This window comes from Larus michahellis, chromosome 4 (assembly GCF_964199755.1).
Source record: "Larus michahellis chromosome 4, bLarMic1.1, whole genome shotgun sequence".
Lineage (NCBI taxonomy): Eukaryota > Metazoa > Chordata > Aves > Charadriiformes > Laridae > Larus > Larus michahellis.
This window is the reverse complement of record NC_133899.1, coordinates 19597865-19615237: the sequence shown is the minus strand read 5'-3', so window position 1 is coordinate 19615237 and position 17373 is coordinate 19597865. Positions and strand designations below refer to the sequence as shown.

Below are 17373 nucleotides of genomic sequence, written 5' to 3'. Positions count from 1 at the left end.
ATATCCTGTAAATATTAAAGCGTTATGACTGGATTTGAGGAGCATTTTGTATCACGTTCAGCAAACATAACAAAAACGGGTATACCACGGAAAGTAACATTTCTATAGGCTTTATAATCAAAGGTTACTTAAAATAATGTTGTGCATAACTCCATGAGTTAGTTTTCCAAGGAATACCTTATGAGTGGAACGTGTTTAAAAGACTGCAGATGAGCACGTACATTATCTGCTTAGAAAAGAGTATTATGAAATTTGTTCAGGACCTTTTATAGAAGTAGTATATTGTATTTTAGCTAAATTTCACTAAAAATAACTGAACTCGATATCTTTGTGTGCTCACATTCTTCTAAGTACACGTTTGGATTTATTTTTAAAAATCACTCAGCACTTTTAATAAGTTAACTGAGAGAATTAAGCAGTTTCAGGACGCCTAGAACTAAAGAACTTCTGTGCTATTTGGATGTTGTAAGAAGAGTGGTGATGCCAGTGATTATGTAATGATGTACACAAATTGCTTCACAAAAATTCACTCAGTAAGAGCTGTTATGCAAATTATTATTTTCAAAAGCTCAAAGGCACTGTCAAAAACACAGTTTTCATTTACAGAAGCAAGATAGTGAAAAACTTAATTTGTATGCTTACTTGTCAAATCTAACAGCCATTTTTATTACATCTGGATCTTTCATTTGGTCATCTTCATCTTGTGTCTCAGTTTCTAAAGATGTTTTCTTTGCTTCGAAAATAGCTGTTGTTTCTTCATAGAAGTCACCCATTTCAAACGCTTCACTAGTCAAACAGAATTCCTTTGTATTAGAGATTAGCTAATAAATGTTTATATCACGTTATGATAGAGAAAAGTAAGTACAGAAATCAATTGTTTAAATAGAGTATATATATAGATAGAGAGAGAGAGAATCACATGAAAGCATGGCTATGTTCTGCATAGTGACATTATATCGTTTCTCCTTCAATTCTTATCAGACACTGTTGAGCTACAAATAGAAAAAGAATGTTCTCATTTCCAGCACAATAAATTCAATTTGCAGCGTGAAAGTCCAGGCAGAATAAAACAGAAATACAGGTCCTGCAATGTTCCATGTTATTAGCTCAATTAATAACTTGCAGGTGGATGAATCAGCAAAGGATGTCTCTGAGTGACTCCTGGTGCATCAGCTCCACAAGAACAATATGAACGAAAAGCAGGAAGTGGATTCTTCTTCTCTTTTTAGTATTCAAAAATACTGTAAGCAATAAACACTACAACATCTAAATACCTCAAAATCTCATATTTTCTGACTTCAGAGTATTATTCACAAGCCCCAGTACAAGGGAGGAAGCAAGTAGAATTTGGGTCCAAGGAAACAGCCTCAAACCCTTTTAAATTTCAGATCCACGGCAGGCTGCATCTACTTTGAAAAACTGAGACTTTTCATTTTCTGCAGATAACAACAATAAAGCCTGCAGCATAAGAAAACTTTTATTTCCTGACTGTTATGAGAATGCTCATTGGTATAAGGCTGTTCAATGACAAAATGAATTCTAGACACAAAACCATTTCCAATGCTCTAAGTGGAAAAGCAATGGAGCTGAATAATGTTAACTGATGCTTCTAAGAGAAGACAACTAATTGTGTACTGTTATGTACTATTTTTTTTTCTGAAATGCAGCAGCCTGCTCTCTGTTAACTGAGGTTAAAACTTCACATGGCTGTAACATGCCACCACCACCAGGAGACAGCAGTATTAAGTAACATTTTTATCTGAAGATGTATAGGTGCCTTTTAAATAACTGAATGTTCTTCAGTTATCTGGCTGATAACAGGCTGTTTAGAACAGTGGTTAAAAGACTGAGTATGCTAATAGAAAGCAGTTTCATAAATTTTCAAGTGGCTCGCTCTCTGTCCCTCTCTCAGGCACACACACACTGCTTAAGCCAATTTTGAAACTGGTATTGCATCACACGTAGAAAAGCTGATTATGTTCAATTTTGGAAGCCCCTCAAGAATCGTTAGGCATAGCCCATAAAACCAGAACTTTTACACTAGATCTCTATCCCGTGTTTATGAGTATAAACTATGACTCTTCTAATTACCTGTTTAAAGGCTTGACTCTTAATTACAATTTCTTTTCTTTCCATACTATGCATTACTACTAATTCTGGTAGAGAATACCACCCCCCTTTTGGCTCAGATTTATTTAAGTTGTAAAAGATTATTTCACCTTCAATCTATACTACATCTCGTCTAAACAAATTGGAAAACTGTAAGCAAAATAGACACTAAGTTACTATACTAAAAATTGTTCAACTATTCACATTGCAAAAGCAAAAAGTAACTTGCGAAGTGTGAGTGTTGTTCACAGATTCCATTGCTCTTTATGACTAATGAAGGCTAGCTCCTTTTATATAAAAAAATACAAATTCCCTTTATTGTATTGTAATGTAATAATCGTGGACAGCAGCGTTTATGGAGAGCCAAAACTGGTAAATTGCAATAAACTGGCAAAAAGGATTGCAGGCATTTCCATTAATTTTGAACGCGACCAGAATTCTGACTAGGGCCTGCTAGAAAACAATAACTCCATTTACAAAATATTTCAACCTTTCAACATTTCTATCCATTTTCATACATGTAAGATAACAAGCAGTTTCAGACTATTTATTTTATAAAAAAAAAAAGATACTCTTTTCCCCTCCATTCCATCAGAAGGATAATTACAGCCCACAACATGGATATGACATGTGCATGCTCAGACCTTTATTTTGTTCAGTTTGGGATGGGTCCAAACCTGAATTCCCCTCCATTCTGCGTGAATTCTTTAATCACACATCTATTTTATGGTTTCTCTCAAACTTTTCCATCTTCCTTTTCTGTCTCCCCCTTCGAGAAATTTCATCCAGACTGCTTCAGATGTCCAGGATGAAGAGGTTTGTTAAAGCTACTGTATTTCCGCAAAAAGGCTGTCATTGTTTATTAGCATATTTGAGGTATGAAAAGCAGCACAAAATAAATACATTTAAGTATCACATAAACGACCTTCATACATTGTTTTGAGTTTATCTCTAAGTGTTCATTTAAAACAAACATCTTGTCATAAAAATTCCAGTATTATTAGAAACCTTATATGCAAAAGGGAGTATTAAATATCTCTGGAAAAAGACAAGCTCCACACTATTAACCTCCAGACTACCACTTCAGAATGCTGAAATTTTTCTTCATCAGTTAATGCAAATGTTGGATAAATGCATGTCGCTCAGTGAAGTACCACTCAAATTAGCATGCCAAATATATAGACAGTTTTAGGGTTAACGCTTTAACACTTGAGTATGGAGGAAACCTGGAAGTGTTTACTATATTATTCCACATCTCACTAACTGGACTTCTTTTTTTCCAACTTCTTCTGAAGGTATGAAATGCCAGGCAGTGCTACAGACAGAGAAGTCGTTTGCAAGCTTGACGGAGAGTACAATTCCCCTTTCTGAAGCTTGTACTTACCAGATCTCCTGTGTGGACTGTGCAGCATGCAGCTTCTTACCCTGAGTAGTTTCCAGCTGTTCTCTTAACATCTGACACAAACAGTATTTTGTGTTGGTATAGTGATTATCATATCTCACTGCCTGGAAGAGAGAGTCAAAGTATATAAAAACATATAAAGTACACCAAACAAATTTATCTTATAGAATGCTCATATCTCTTTATTAATTTCAAAATCCTTTTTAAAAGGCAAACCACAATGTACAGTTTTCTCAATAAAATATTCAAGACTACTCATGAATGTGAGTATAATCCGATTATTTTTGCATGCGTTCATGGACAGAAGTTCAACTTATTCATATAAACTTATTCTATATACTTACGAAGAAAGAGTTGACCAGTTCACGTAACTGATTACCAATGCAGTAACATTTTCGTAAGTATTTAGTTAATGGCAGTCCAAATTTTTAAAAACCAAAAAATTTTTAATTGATTACATGATCAAAGCCACAGATTTCCAATTAATTTCCTATTATGTCATTAAAATTGTGTACTTTGAACAACAGATCAAACTTTATATAGTAGATGGAGCTATAGCTAATGGAGCTATAGATACACAGCATTACTTCATTGGCAAATCATTCCCTTTGCTTCCCTGCTGTTAAAAATTCTTGACAGTATTTGTGAAAAGCAATTGATTTCTAAAAATGACTCTAGCATTAACTGCGTATTTAATATTCCTTCACTTCTCTGTTCACTATTATTTGTATTACTGTAACATCAAGAGAGTTGACCTACATATCATTAGCTTTTCAGATTCCTAGACATTTTTAGATAGCCTTGAAAAGCCTCAAGTTCCCAAGAAACTAGGGCTAAAAGGCATGATATGTAAGAAAAGAATAAGCAGGAAAAACTGCTTTCTGAATACAGATTTCTGAAATTTTTTTTCTGAACAAAATAAAACAGAGGAAGTAGTGGTTGATTTGCAAGAGTCATGTCACATGCAATATGTTAAAATATCCCCAGAGCCTAAGTCTTTGAAATTAAGATGAGATAAAATGCTGTAGTAAGATTTGGATTAACAATTCTAAACAATGTTAACTACAAGTAAGATGTTCCAAAAAACATACATATTTGATGTAATCTTGCATGACATCCTTCAAGGGGAAAAGACCCTCTTTTCTGAAGACAGATGGGTTCCACATGGCAGCACGAGCTATCATTACTGATGAGGCAGCTGTTGCTTTCTGGAAGGTCTCAATGTCTGTATATTCTTTGATGAAGTCATGAGATCCTCCACTAAAAATTAACATCACTGTTATAATCATGAAAGTTTTATTTGCTATTACTTGTACTTTAACACAGCCTTGTATTTTCAATGTGATATTACATTACCAATGGTGGCAGAGTCTATTTAGGGTATTATCTCAAATCAAAGAAAATAAGTGTGTCAGAGTTTTATTAGCAATGGCTCATTAAAACACTGATGATATATAATATTTTTCATTATCTGCATACTTCTTTTAAAAATGGAAGATTGTTTTTGTGAAGAAAGAATATAGTTTGTGTTTTATACAAACTGTGTGCTTTCACACAGTTCTGAATGGATAAGACTCAAAGAATCACATCCACGTTGTTTGAAAAATGGTACCTTGTAATTGCCAGTTCTGTAACCTTCAACTGCACACTACCTTTGTTGGCACAAGTGGAACAAGTTACGCATGGACAGTATCATGCAGTACTGCCGCTAACATGCGGAGAGTAACCACAAACAGTACTTGCGGAGAGTCACAAAGCACTTCTACGTTACAATAAGGTTACACTGCTATTTACTGCCTCTGATTTCAAGTCAGCCATGTTAGTAAGCAAAAAGAACACTTAAAACACCTTTTATTTCTCTATAAAGGTTCCCTTCACAACATTTTTTAAATGTAAAATAAAAGTTAGACTTTTGAACTATCAAGTAAAAGTAGGATCTTTATCCCTTCAAAAGCGAAAACACTGTCAAATTTGAAATAAAACTAGAGAACTATAATTTACTTTAAAAATCAGACATTTACATTGTGAAGGGAGCACAAGCCAGCTTCCTGCACGTATGAAAGATTATTCGATAAACACAGCACCATTCTAGAAATCACAGCACTAATTCAAGTTTTCTTGCTTTTTTTTTAGCACCAGTCTACTTCCTTTTATTCATTCCTGTATATTTCCTGACCAAGCTTGAGGTACAAGTGGTTAAAATTCTCAAAATACTAGCCAAATGAGTTACAGCAGGGATCAAGTATCATGGATCAAATATATTTAATAAGCAGGATTCCAAGTTGTACATTTACTTTCTTTAGAGAGGGAAAAGTTTCACTAAGTGGATTTAAAACTAAGATCATATCCGTTGCAGAGAAATCATTAAAAACAAATAAAAAAAGGATGGTTAAGGTTAGTTCAGCATGTTGGGACACTGGCAAAGCAGTAAACTGATACAGGGATTAATTAGAAGCAATTTATCAACAATAAACCTCTGTTATTTTTATATCTTAATTGCACACTTCTACATCATCGAAAGTACTCATATAGAGCTGATATTTCTGTGACATGCATAAAATCTAAGAAAAATTTTTAGCCTCATCTTTTACCTGGGCAAACTAAGGCTTCATGGCAACATACAACGTGAATTTTGCTTGGCTTTTTAATTCCGTGTTGTTTAAAAAATTATTCTGAAAACTAGAAAGGGGGTGAACCACTGAGAAGTGGATCAACAAAGATAAGCAGCATGGAATATTTCCTTTGTCCAGTGCAGAAATAGGTTTTCTAACTGCAAAAACTGTGACTTTCAATGTATTTTCTACATAGAAATGTGAACAGGAAAACAGTTCTCAAATTCCCAACCCAAGTATGTGGTTTGCAGAGATGCAGCTTTTCCATGGAAACTCAAGATCGATGAAGAGAGATCTTCATTTAAGGACACTGCTTCTCTGGCCACAGGTATTTTACTGCCACTTAGAAAGAGGTGAAACATCTAAAGATGTTGGACAGGCAGATCAGATACAATTCAGGACAGTTTGATACCTCATTGTCATTACCTCTGCTTACAAAATTGCTCTTAAAACTTACCGGTTCGTAGCTAAACTTTTCTAAGACTAGTAAAATAAACGTTCCTTATCTTACTATCACAGAGTTACTGAAGGATCTATCAGTACAAGCAGACAGATTCAGTAGTATCACGTCCATATCCCTGCAGACCAAGGAGGTCTCAGGGAAAGTGTGAGGCCACAGAATGTAACACTCTTTTTGAGCAGTGGGACAAGTGATCTCTAGTGTGCAAGTGTCCAAGATACACAGTGGCAGGGTTATAAACAGTCACTGCACAGGGCTTAAAAGCATAGGGAATTTAACTGCTGGGTACAATCAGAAACAATCTGCAATGGATAGACTGTGACACACAAAAGCAGTAATTTCTGAAAAATACACAGAATTTTTAAACTAAAAACTGAGGTATCGTTGCATTTCATACAACGAACTGCTGGCACTGCTACCTCTATTTGGACTTGATCTTTGGTAACAGGTAACACTATATTCACCCTACATGAAGGATCTTCCTCCTGCACTTGCAAGTCTTAAGCTAGGTACAGGCATCTTGCAATAACGAGCTAATTAGTCCAACTTACTTTGCTATTACTGGAATGGAGACTGCTTCAGATATGGCTTTGATCACATCACAGTGGACAGGGTGCTGAGGCCTCTCCTCCTTCTTCCTTTCCAACAAACAAAAATAGACAAGACCAAAGACTCCCTATGGAATTTGTAGGTATCCAAATCACAACAGACATGACTCAAGGATTATCGGGACATACTTATTTCTGCTTACTTACTTTATATGTGATGTATTTTTCCTTTTTTTTTTTCTTTAAAACACAAGAGAATTCTTTCATATCAAATACATTTTAAAACGTTGTTGCTGTAATTGCATATCCAGATATGCAGCATTTTTTAGATCCAGAGTATGCAAGATAATTTTATTGGTCTTTGATACAAAAAATTTAGAAAAATAGCAAGTGGTTAAATTCCTTAGTTACTGACCTGATTTTCTACAACACCAATTTAGTTAGCAGTTGAAATCAGAACCACATATTACATGTGTAATGTATTCTAGTCATATTTTACTGTGCTACGTTCATCAGCAAACTAAAAAAAAATATTTAAGTCTCTCCTGCCTAAAATCGATTTACCTTCCATGGACTGCAATGGCAGCAATACCAGTTTTTTCTATTCTTTTTACCAAATTCACAGTATCCTCCACCTGAGGAATAAGAGAGAACGGCATGATTTTATTTCAAAGCAAAAGGAATAACTACCATGTGACCAACAAATGTTGCAAGTATTTTCTTTTATCAAGAGGGATACAACTCTTGTATTTCAATAGTAATTCCCAACATGCGTAACCATTTAATGTATACTTCAATTAAAGAACTACATATTGTGGCAAAAATAAAAATCCATTTTCAATGCTTCCTCGAAACTATAGATTGCAAACTTTCTCAAACCAGGTAACACAATACTCTGCAGTAGGAGAATATTTTCCAACAGGTTTTTAGACTGTCATTTGAAAATGATACAAAACAATTGATTAGCAAGCCCACTCTAGTGACTCCTCTGTAAATTGTAATAAAAATGCATCTTAGTAAGAGGATGCCTTCTGAAATCAATGTAACATATAACAATACATCTATAAATATTCCTCTCAGACAGGTCTTAAAAAAGTTAACTACTACCCAAAAAATTCTAGTGACATTCATACACAACATCAAAATATACAGGGGAAAAAGGGGAAGCTCCCAGTGTATCTTCAAAGGTGTAAGATGCTGTTAAAAGGCAGAATGAAAAAAGATAAGACAAATTTTCTTTTCAAAAGCTGGAGAACGATCTGTGGCTCAACACAATATTAGCACATTCAGTCTTTGAAAAATGCAACATCTACCAGCTGGCAGGGACACAGAGACAGAAGCTCACCTGCTGCTCTGATGGATGACATGTTATGCAAAAGCAGCTTGAAACAAAAAGGAAGAGGCTCTAGGATAGTTGTAGAAAATAAAAAGGAGAGGTGCCAGTTCTTTGATTTAATACTACAGTACTTCAGAACGAAAATTATATTTGACAGAGTTACCAATTCTTTTCACATAGGCTTCACTTGTTCATTTAATCATTTTAACTGCACATGTAAATGACTTTTGAACAATAGCTAGCTCAGTTACAGTTCATCCATCTACAGAAATATCTATCCAAGTCATACACAATGACAGTATCTAGGCAAGTAATTCAATACACAATCACAAAATAATCAGTCATTAAAGGAGAAGGCACATCATCTCCTGGAGGTTTAAATATATGTAGGGAACTGAAAAAAAAAAAATCCATTAAGGATTACATCAGCTATAAAAAAAAATAAAGAAAAAGAACCTACGTATTTTTACTGCATTCTTAATAGTTAAATTCTAGAAAAATACTGACAAACCAAAACGTAACAGCTTTAGCCATATAACAGTCTTACCACAATTTCTTTGAAATGAATGATGGTACCTAAGAATCTATCCAGAAAAAAAGTAATTCTAATTGCAATGAAGACGTTGCTTTTGAGAAAGAAGATTATGAACCTCTTTGTATAAACTAATTTCAGCACTTCAATTTATGAAAGAGTTTCTAAAAAGTCTGCAGAAGTTGGGTATCATTTGTAGTATTTATTGCTGTTATTACACATCCAGTAAATCAGGAGTCAAGTAATGCAAAATTTCCTTGCAGTGTAGAATATGAATAGTTTATAGAGCACAGGCAGTTTCTTTTGTAAACACAATTTCATTAGCAAAATCTTCATTGTTAACATGAATGTTGGAAGCTGGAGAAGTAACATTAGGGCTTGGTCTTCCCCTCTTGAAGTTTAAACTTCAAGCAGACTGTCAAGAAATTCAAAGTTCATCACGCTGTGCTTACATACACATGAAACTACTCTCAGTCTATTGCACATTTGGCAGTCTTGTTCTATAATAAGAGTGCCTTTTTCCTTTTTATTTAGTGCTTATCCAACCAAAAAAGCTTTGGGATTAAGAAGTATAGAAGTAGTTAATAGAAGTATCCACATTTGAAGTTCAATGGAGTAAGACCATGTGTAGATATTTAATGTTTAGTATTTTCTTGACTTTTTAAATTAGAGAGCAAAAAACCCTAGTTTGGCATCCGATATGAGCAGCCAGAGAGGCGACCTGGTTGGAAGGGTAAAATTACTGAGCAGAAGCAAAAGATCTTCTCAAAAATACTGAGAGAGAAAATTCCCGCCAGCCTAAAAACCATTAGCCTCGGAACCACAAGCATCCTTGGTAAGTGCAGCTGGGTACCTAGAAACCAGTGACATCCTAACATACCATCAATAAGTGCAAAACAAAGGAACTCTATCAGCAATTTATCATCTGAAAAGGTAAAAAATAGTCTGGAAAAAATGGGAAAACATCCCAAGAAAGAAAGAAAGAATCTGTAACTGCCATTGGCTGTTCTAACTGCAAGAACATGAAAACAGTCTGGAAAAAAATAAAAATTCATCTGAAAGAACAGAAAACAATTACCTATTGGCTGCCTCAGGTGAAAAACAGGAATTAACAGCATTTACTGGCTGCTCAAGGGGTGATGGCCTATAGTCTCTTCTATTTCCATGACATAAAAATGACTTAATTTTCATCCAAAATGGAGCTTCTCTCTCTGAAAACTTCCCATGCTGCACACACTTTTTCTAAGCAGGTTGAACTCTGCACAAGCTTTCTATGAGATCTTGGACTCTTGGCAGGGACACCTGGCTGACTCTAGCCTCCATGACACACATCACCTTCGGAGTCTGTCTGTTATTTTATTGGTCCTCCTCTGGGCCTACTTTTGGGGTTGGCGCAGTTTGTCTTCCTACTTCTGGGATGGTTGCGTCCCTTTCTGGGATCAATTTGTCCTTCTGTCTGGGATGGTTTGGACCCCTTCTGAGATCTGTCTAATGCACTTGATACTGGTATTATTACTATGAATATAAATATATATATATGCGCATATAAATAATCTCTCATATCTGCTGTTATATTATTGATAAACTTGCTTCACTACTGATAAGTTGGTAGTTAACCTGTAATAGTATCTACCTACTTGGTTGTTACTATAATCAACTGCTGCCATATTAATCATTGCTGTTATACTATTGATTGATGCTACTAATAATTTGTAATAGCTTGAGATAGATATAGATATATCTATATCTTGTTTTATTAATCATAGGTGTATTTGCTATGCTGATTTTTGTGGTATTTATGATAATCTGTAATAAAGTTGAGAAATTTAGAGGATAAAAGCCTCTGTGTGCTTGTGTATTGTGGAATCCAATGAACCCACAATCACTATCTCTATATATCTGCAGGTCAGATAACCCTTTAGGTTGTGAGCAGCATCCCAAACAGAAATTATGATTCCAAGCGCTATTTCACAATAACAGGTCTAAAATGCCAATATATTAGAATGCCATATATTTTAATTGATTTTTAAATCACAGAATTAAACATGAACTAAACACTTTAGCATAATGATTTATGTACTTACTGAGGGCAAAATGCGGATTTTGCAGGTTACTGGTTTACAAATTCCTTTAACAAGGGTAGTCAATATCTGGGGGGGGAAAAAAAAAAAAAAAAAAGACAAAATGTGATCACAACAGTGACATTAAAAAAGCTCTCCTTTCTCTCCTGAACATACAAAGAAATTAGAACAATGTAACACTAGTTACTGTTTCTCTATAAAGAATCTTACATGCTAGACGAACACATGCAGTCTGTAATTGAGTATATACTTTTACCTGATAGATATACAAGCCTATTTCTAGCCTAAGCCATTTTTATTTCCACTATTTTTTTTTATTTTAACTGGATTTTTACAGAGCAATTAACTGCTGCTGGAGTTTCAACACTGCTTCTAATATGAAGTGACCAGTAATCTCTGATCATTTCAAAATGAAGTGCAAAAGTTCTTCGCTTTCAAGTAATTGTTTTCACAGTCTTATATTCCAGTTGTGAGTTTCTTATGAAAACCAAATATATCCTAAAGAGAGATTTGATTTTTATTTCTTTTTAAAGAGAAGAAAGCCTTCAAAACGGGAAAAAGAAAGGAAAATATCACGCAACAATGTCATTGAATCTTCTAAAAGAAAACAAAAATCGTAAACTGAATTCCACACTTAACACAAAGCACATTTTATTCATTAAAACAAACTCAGAATAAGCAGACAAACAAGCAGTTTTTAGTTTAACCATTTAAGAACTGAGCTACAGAAAGAATCTCCTTCTCACAGGCTGAATTTAAGTCCAACAGACCATATTTAAAAGGGCCATGTAATAACCTATGCATTTTTAAGTGACTGTATGACTATACAATAAATGGCACCAGAAATCCAACAGCTCTCTAAATAAAAGAGTGGAAACAAGTTGATCCTGACTGTTATTAGAAAACTGCTCATTTTTCAACTGGGTTTTTTTGAGACATTATCATGCATGTTATTCTGAGTATGCTTCCGTTGTATAAAATGGCTGGAATTGCAGGTAAATTATTTCTTTCAGAGTTGTGTATGCTATGAAACCTGAATTTTGTTTAATGTAACTGCACTTATTAGGTTCCCAATACAGAAATGAGCCATTATAGCTAGCACTCACAAGTTCTTATACTTAGAACAGCTGGCAAGTAATTAGTGTCACCTTACACTATCTACTGAAATCTTTCCTCATTAGTGTTTTCTCAAATAAAACAGTAAGATCTAAACCCCTCCTTCTCTTTAGTGTTTTTAATTTGTATTATTTTTTGCATAGAAATCAAACTGAAGTGACAACATTTTCCAAACATCATCACTATAATATTTTTCTTACAATAGCATCATAAGCAAACCTTTCAAGTTTTCAGTGCCAGCCTCAATAAGGATTCCAATGTAAGAACCAAATCCTACACTTTTTAATCATATGGACAGCTTGATTTGGAACTGTAATTTCAGATATCTTTTGCAGGCTATAAGTTTACTTATCCCTTTGCAGTCAGATAAAAGTAATTTTCATGCCCAAGACTTTGCTGCCTGTTAACATCCGAAATTGAAAAGAACAATTAAAATTTTTTGAACATCAAGTTTCTTGCTCTTCTGAAGATCAAAACAAAATGTAATGATTGTAGAGGGGAAGGGAAGCTGGTAGCAATCATATTTACAACTGCCTCTCATTCCTATGAGAAATATTGTTACCAGGTTTACTTCTGGCCAGCTAAGTATTTTTCTCTCAATTACCACTCCTAAATATTTTCTTTCAGCCTTCATCACCTTATGCTTCATAAATTACAATTTAATTCTGGGTGGCATCACCCACCTTACCTAATTCATGGAAGACCATATAGGCCTCAACAAACTGGATTCTCGTTCCCATTCTGTTGCCTGTATTGTTAGCTGACTTTCTGCAGACAACACTTATTTGACTGTGCTTTTTCTCTTTTGAAAAATTGAAACTGATACCAACCTTCTCTAAAAATGTTTTGAGATCAAGACAGGATCACTTGTACTTTTGTTTTTCCCATCAGCTAATGAAAGAGACAGTAATAGGTCCAGTCTATTCCATTTAAACTCTTGTTTTGGCACAATTACAATACTTGCAGTTGCTGAATGGTCAGTCAGTTTATACAGCTTGGCTAACAACGTGTCTCTTGACACCAAGAGATTCTTACATTTGGCAAAAAGCTAACACTCCATCATGGTTATAACTTTGATGGCATGCCCGTCTAATGGCAAGTCCTCAGAGAACGAAACAAATGATACACAACAACCCATTTTCATGTCTGAACTTACAAAGACAACTAACTAAACCACGGATCAGCATGTTGAAATTGTAGAAGTCCTACTAACCTACAAAGCTGAATGGTGTTATCACAGTAAGAGGAAGGACTTAGAAAAGAAAGACTGACTCAATATCCGTTTTAGACAAAAGGAAAAGGCATAACCTGCAGGGATCAGAAAGAGACTGGCTATCATTCAGGAAAAAAAAAAAAAAAGCCATGCAGATGACTGAAGAGGGTCTGGTCTCTTGAAAAGACTGACCGACATCAAAGAACCCTTAAAACAAAACACACCCAAAAGCCACATGGAAAAAGGCAGAGCAATGCTTTTGGTATTTTTGTTTTGTCTAGATCTGCATACTTTTGACAGTACAAGAAATAAAGAATAACTACCTTGAAACATTTGCCACTGTGTACCGTGACTCACTTAACTGAGGGGTGAGTTGTAAACTAAAATTGCCCTCAGGAACTCTGAAGGAGGATACAGTGAGTGACTAAAAGCTAAGGGGAAGCTTTTAGTTCACAGTCAACTCATCTGAACTATGAAGAATCAGATCTTTAAACAGAAAGAAAAGAGCTATACGCGAAGAACGTTCCTGGAAACCCAGAGCAATGTCTAGGCTTTGTTTAATCTCAGAAAGCTTAGAAGTCCGTAGGAATACATATATGCACACACATAAAAAAAATATTACATATCTATCCATATTACATATAGATGTATATGTATCTTTTTCATATAGGTTCATATAGGGTTTATAGATATGTAAAAGAATATATGCACATATAAATGTACACATACATATGCATGAACCTTTTCCATACTGGTTCACGTAGGGTTTTACACAGATTTACATACATATGCACATAAAACTCCTCCCTCCGCAAATATAGCACCATGTTGTGAAAGTTCTAAAACTGAAAAGGAAAAAGGTAGTAATTTTATAGTCAAGACAAAGACAAGGAGAAGTCAGTCAGGATTATTTATCCATAACCTTAATTTCATCATTCAAAACTGATTATTCCATTCTAGCTTTTACAAATTTGTCTTCTGTGCATTCATTCCTGCTTCCAGTAGAGCACAGTACATAATACCTTCCAGGGCAGTTCAAAACCCACAAGGTGATACTTACAGACTCTATTTTGTCAGGATCAGATAGCAGCGCTGCTCCCATACCGCCCTGGGAAAACATACAGAAACTATTACACACTAGGCAAACATATTTTTCAGCTCAATTATTTTGTCTAATACCAGTCTACAGCAAAAGTACAATATTATATTAAGAAAAAAAAAAGGGAGAAAATAGCAAAATCTAAAATGCAGGAACATTAGTGAACAGTTTGGTGAAACACTTCCTAGAACTGTATCAGAATAATTTGGTAGTAATTCAGGACACCAACTTGCTCCCATTACTTTATGGAGCAGAGAGGATTTCAAAAAGCCATTTTAGCAACTGTAATCATCTGGTTTCTAGTCATTAAGTGAGAGATGAACAGATTTATTGTTTTAACATTACACACCATATTTGAGAGGTCTTGATGTCAGTAGTTTCTGTATACATGCTACATTTAAAATAACAGGCTAAGACCAATTAAGCAGCCGTATTAAATACAAATTATGAACACTAACAATTTAATATTTTAGCTGTTCTTTCTGCACTATCTCATCTGCATACATAGATCTAGGGGCCAAGAAGCAGATGTAAGAAATACACTCAAATTTGTATGAATTTTATCCTAGTACAGGGTGGATGTTTTGGTGTTTTGTTCTTAATTATGACTCTGTGGAAGGATAAAATAGTCTTCCATGTAATCAGTTATAATACAGAAGAAAATAATAAAAGCTAAAGAAAACATTATTGGAAATATCATCAGACCATAATGAATTTAATGATATGTCCTCAACATGAGTACAATTTCTTGGTAATACCAATTTGTCTCAGAAGCCATCTAGCAGAAAAAGAGAGGAAGAAAAGAAACAACAGAACATAAGTACATAAATAAAAGAGACTACGGTACAGGGGAAATTAAAATTTGAGTTTAAAAGAATGTGAAAAATTAATTTTTACCACACCTCACTTACCTAGTCAGTTTCATAAGTTACCATTAAAAAAGTTAATGGGTTTAAAACAGAAAAACCCTAGAAATGTATACGGGTAAAATTACTCACAGGTTAGATGGACTATAGTAGAAGAATTTAAGTAATTATTCTTCAGAGTGCAAGCCAACCTACAAAACTAAGAAGTAGTGAAACAGAAAATCCCCCTGTAAATTGATCGATCCTATGCCTTTCCAGCACCATCACCCAGCACTTTCAACATTGACCACTGTCAGATTCAGGCTGTAACACTACGAACTGTCAAAGCGAAGATACTAGATACCAGAAAGGTGTCCAACATTCTTACACACCTCACATTCTGCAAAGGAAAAGCAATCTTTGTGACAGAAAAAGATCAGCCCTTTCTTATATACTTTGTGTACAGCCATGAGGACCCTTTGGTTCTTCTGTTCCAAAACTTCATGGCATAGCCTGTTCTTTCATTTATTTAAGGCATTGTAATCTAATATAAACACTTTTTGAGTAGTTTTATCAGAAGATATGTTCCATTAATAGGAAACAAATCCATTTAGACAAAATGTTCTTTTCTCTTGGCTGAAAAACTGAGAAAGGAGGACGATATGCTTATGTGAAGTAGAGTCTATACAATGTCATAGCATCATGCAAGGTATGGGCACGTCTGGCAGTGTCAGCTTTGGCCTTTACTATTTTCCTGTTTTAAACAATATTGCTTTCATGCACCAGATATTGCATTTCAATCAGACATGTATTTACGTTCCAGATATAATAAACTGCCACAGGATTTTATTTTTTTCTACTGTGAAAGGGGAGAGGGACAAAAATAGTTTTACTTGGTCCACAGGCAACTTGGTTTGACAAAAGAAAATATGTAAGATCTATAAAAGCTTAGGCTTATAATAGAAATTCGCGCAGATCTCAAGTTACCATTTACATTTGTGCTCTTGCTTTAGTAAAAGTCTAGTAAAAAGCTTCCAGATGTAAAGACAGGTAACAGAATTAAGAAGAGAAAGTAGTACCTATGTGGATATATTGTTTTTTCTGTTTAAAGGATGATGCATTATAACTTCACATGACAGAGAACTTGCTCCAAATGATAAAAATGCCAATAATACAAAAAATAGACAACAAAAAGTTTAAATGCAACAGTCTGGGTTCTTCCCTGGAATGAAGTTCTAAGTCTTCTAATTTGAAGTTCTTTTCCATTGACAATAAGTGCAAAATTTCTCCTATCTATTCTGCACAAACATTTGACATGAAAATGGAGCTCCATGGTCTAATTCATTGATACTTTATCTATACGCTAACTGGCTTAGCAGTACTAACAACCTGTTTGACTATGCTGTTTTAGCCACAGATGATAGAGGCCTAGTTTAGAATTGCATATGCTTAACTAAAAAAAATTAAATAAATCATGTTTTAACTGATCCATCCTTCTCTCACTTAAAACTGACCAACAATTGAACTCAGCATTGATAAGTTGTGAATGTTTACTTGCTTAGATGACAAAGCGCGATTCCTATTTTTATGAAGGCTAAGCAGAAAATATTTCACTCATTCAACAAATTAGTGACCTCAGGCAAACAACCAAACTCCCCCACACACTGTACTTCATCCCACCTTACAGAGTTTAGTTTTAAATGCAACATACAACAGAGCCTGTCAGAGTTTTCAGAATTCTAAATAGCTTTAATGTTAACCTTGTTCAATAATACAATTTAACAACCTCACTACGCTTTTCTCAATATTCAGTGGTTGTCTTGACAGAAAATACAATCACCATTTGCTCAGTGGTACACATCAACGCTAACATGAGCTTACAAACTTCATACATGCTTACCCACTTAAGGATACAATATGTTTAATTACATGACCAAACCTATTCTTAAGGGAGATTTCTAATACACTATGTTATTTTACTGTATTACGGTCATGACACCTTCAATACTCTCCTGTTTAT

General features: G+C 34.6%; 1 protein-coding gene across 4 annotated transcripts in view; it reads right to left on the bottom strand.

Moving 5' to 3' along the window:
* Positions 1 to 17373, bottom strand: part of DUS2 (dihydrouridine synthase 2) — a 39151-nt gene that overhangs the window by 13411 nt on the left and 8367 nt on the right. For all 4 annotated transcript variants that reach the window (XM_074583179.1, XM_074583177.1, XM_074583178.1 and 1 more), the window contains exons 7-13: positions 14470 to 14517; positions 11084 to 11149; positions 7696 to 7766; positions 7135 to 7221; positions 4603 to 4771; positions 3494 to 3615; positions 643 to 786 (exon numbers count right to left, since the gene is read on the bottom strand). In XM_074583179.1, the coding sequence (XP_074439280.1) occupies positions 643 to 786; positions 3494 to 3615; positions 4603 to 4771; positions 7135 to 7221; positions 7696 to 7766; positions 11084 to 11149; positions 14470 to 14517 (707 nt within the window). The remainder of the gene's footprint in view (positions 1 to 642; positions 787 to 3493; positions 3616 to 4602; positions 4772 to 7134; positions 7222 to 7695; positions 7767 to 11083; positions 11150 to 14469; positions 14518 to 17373) is intronic.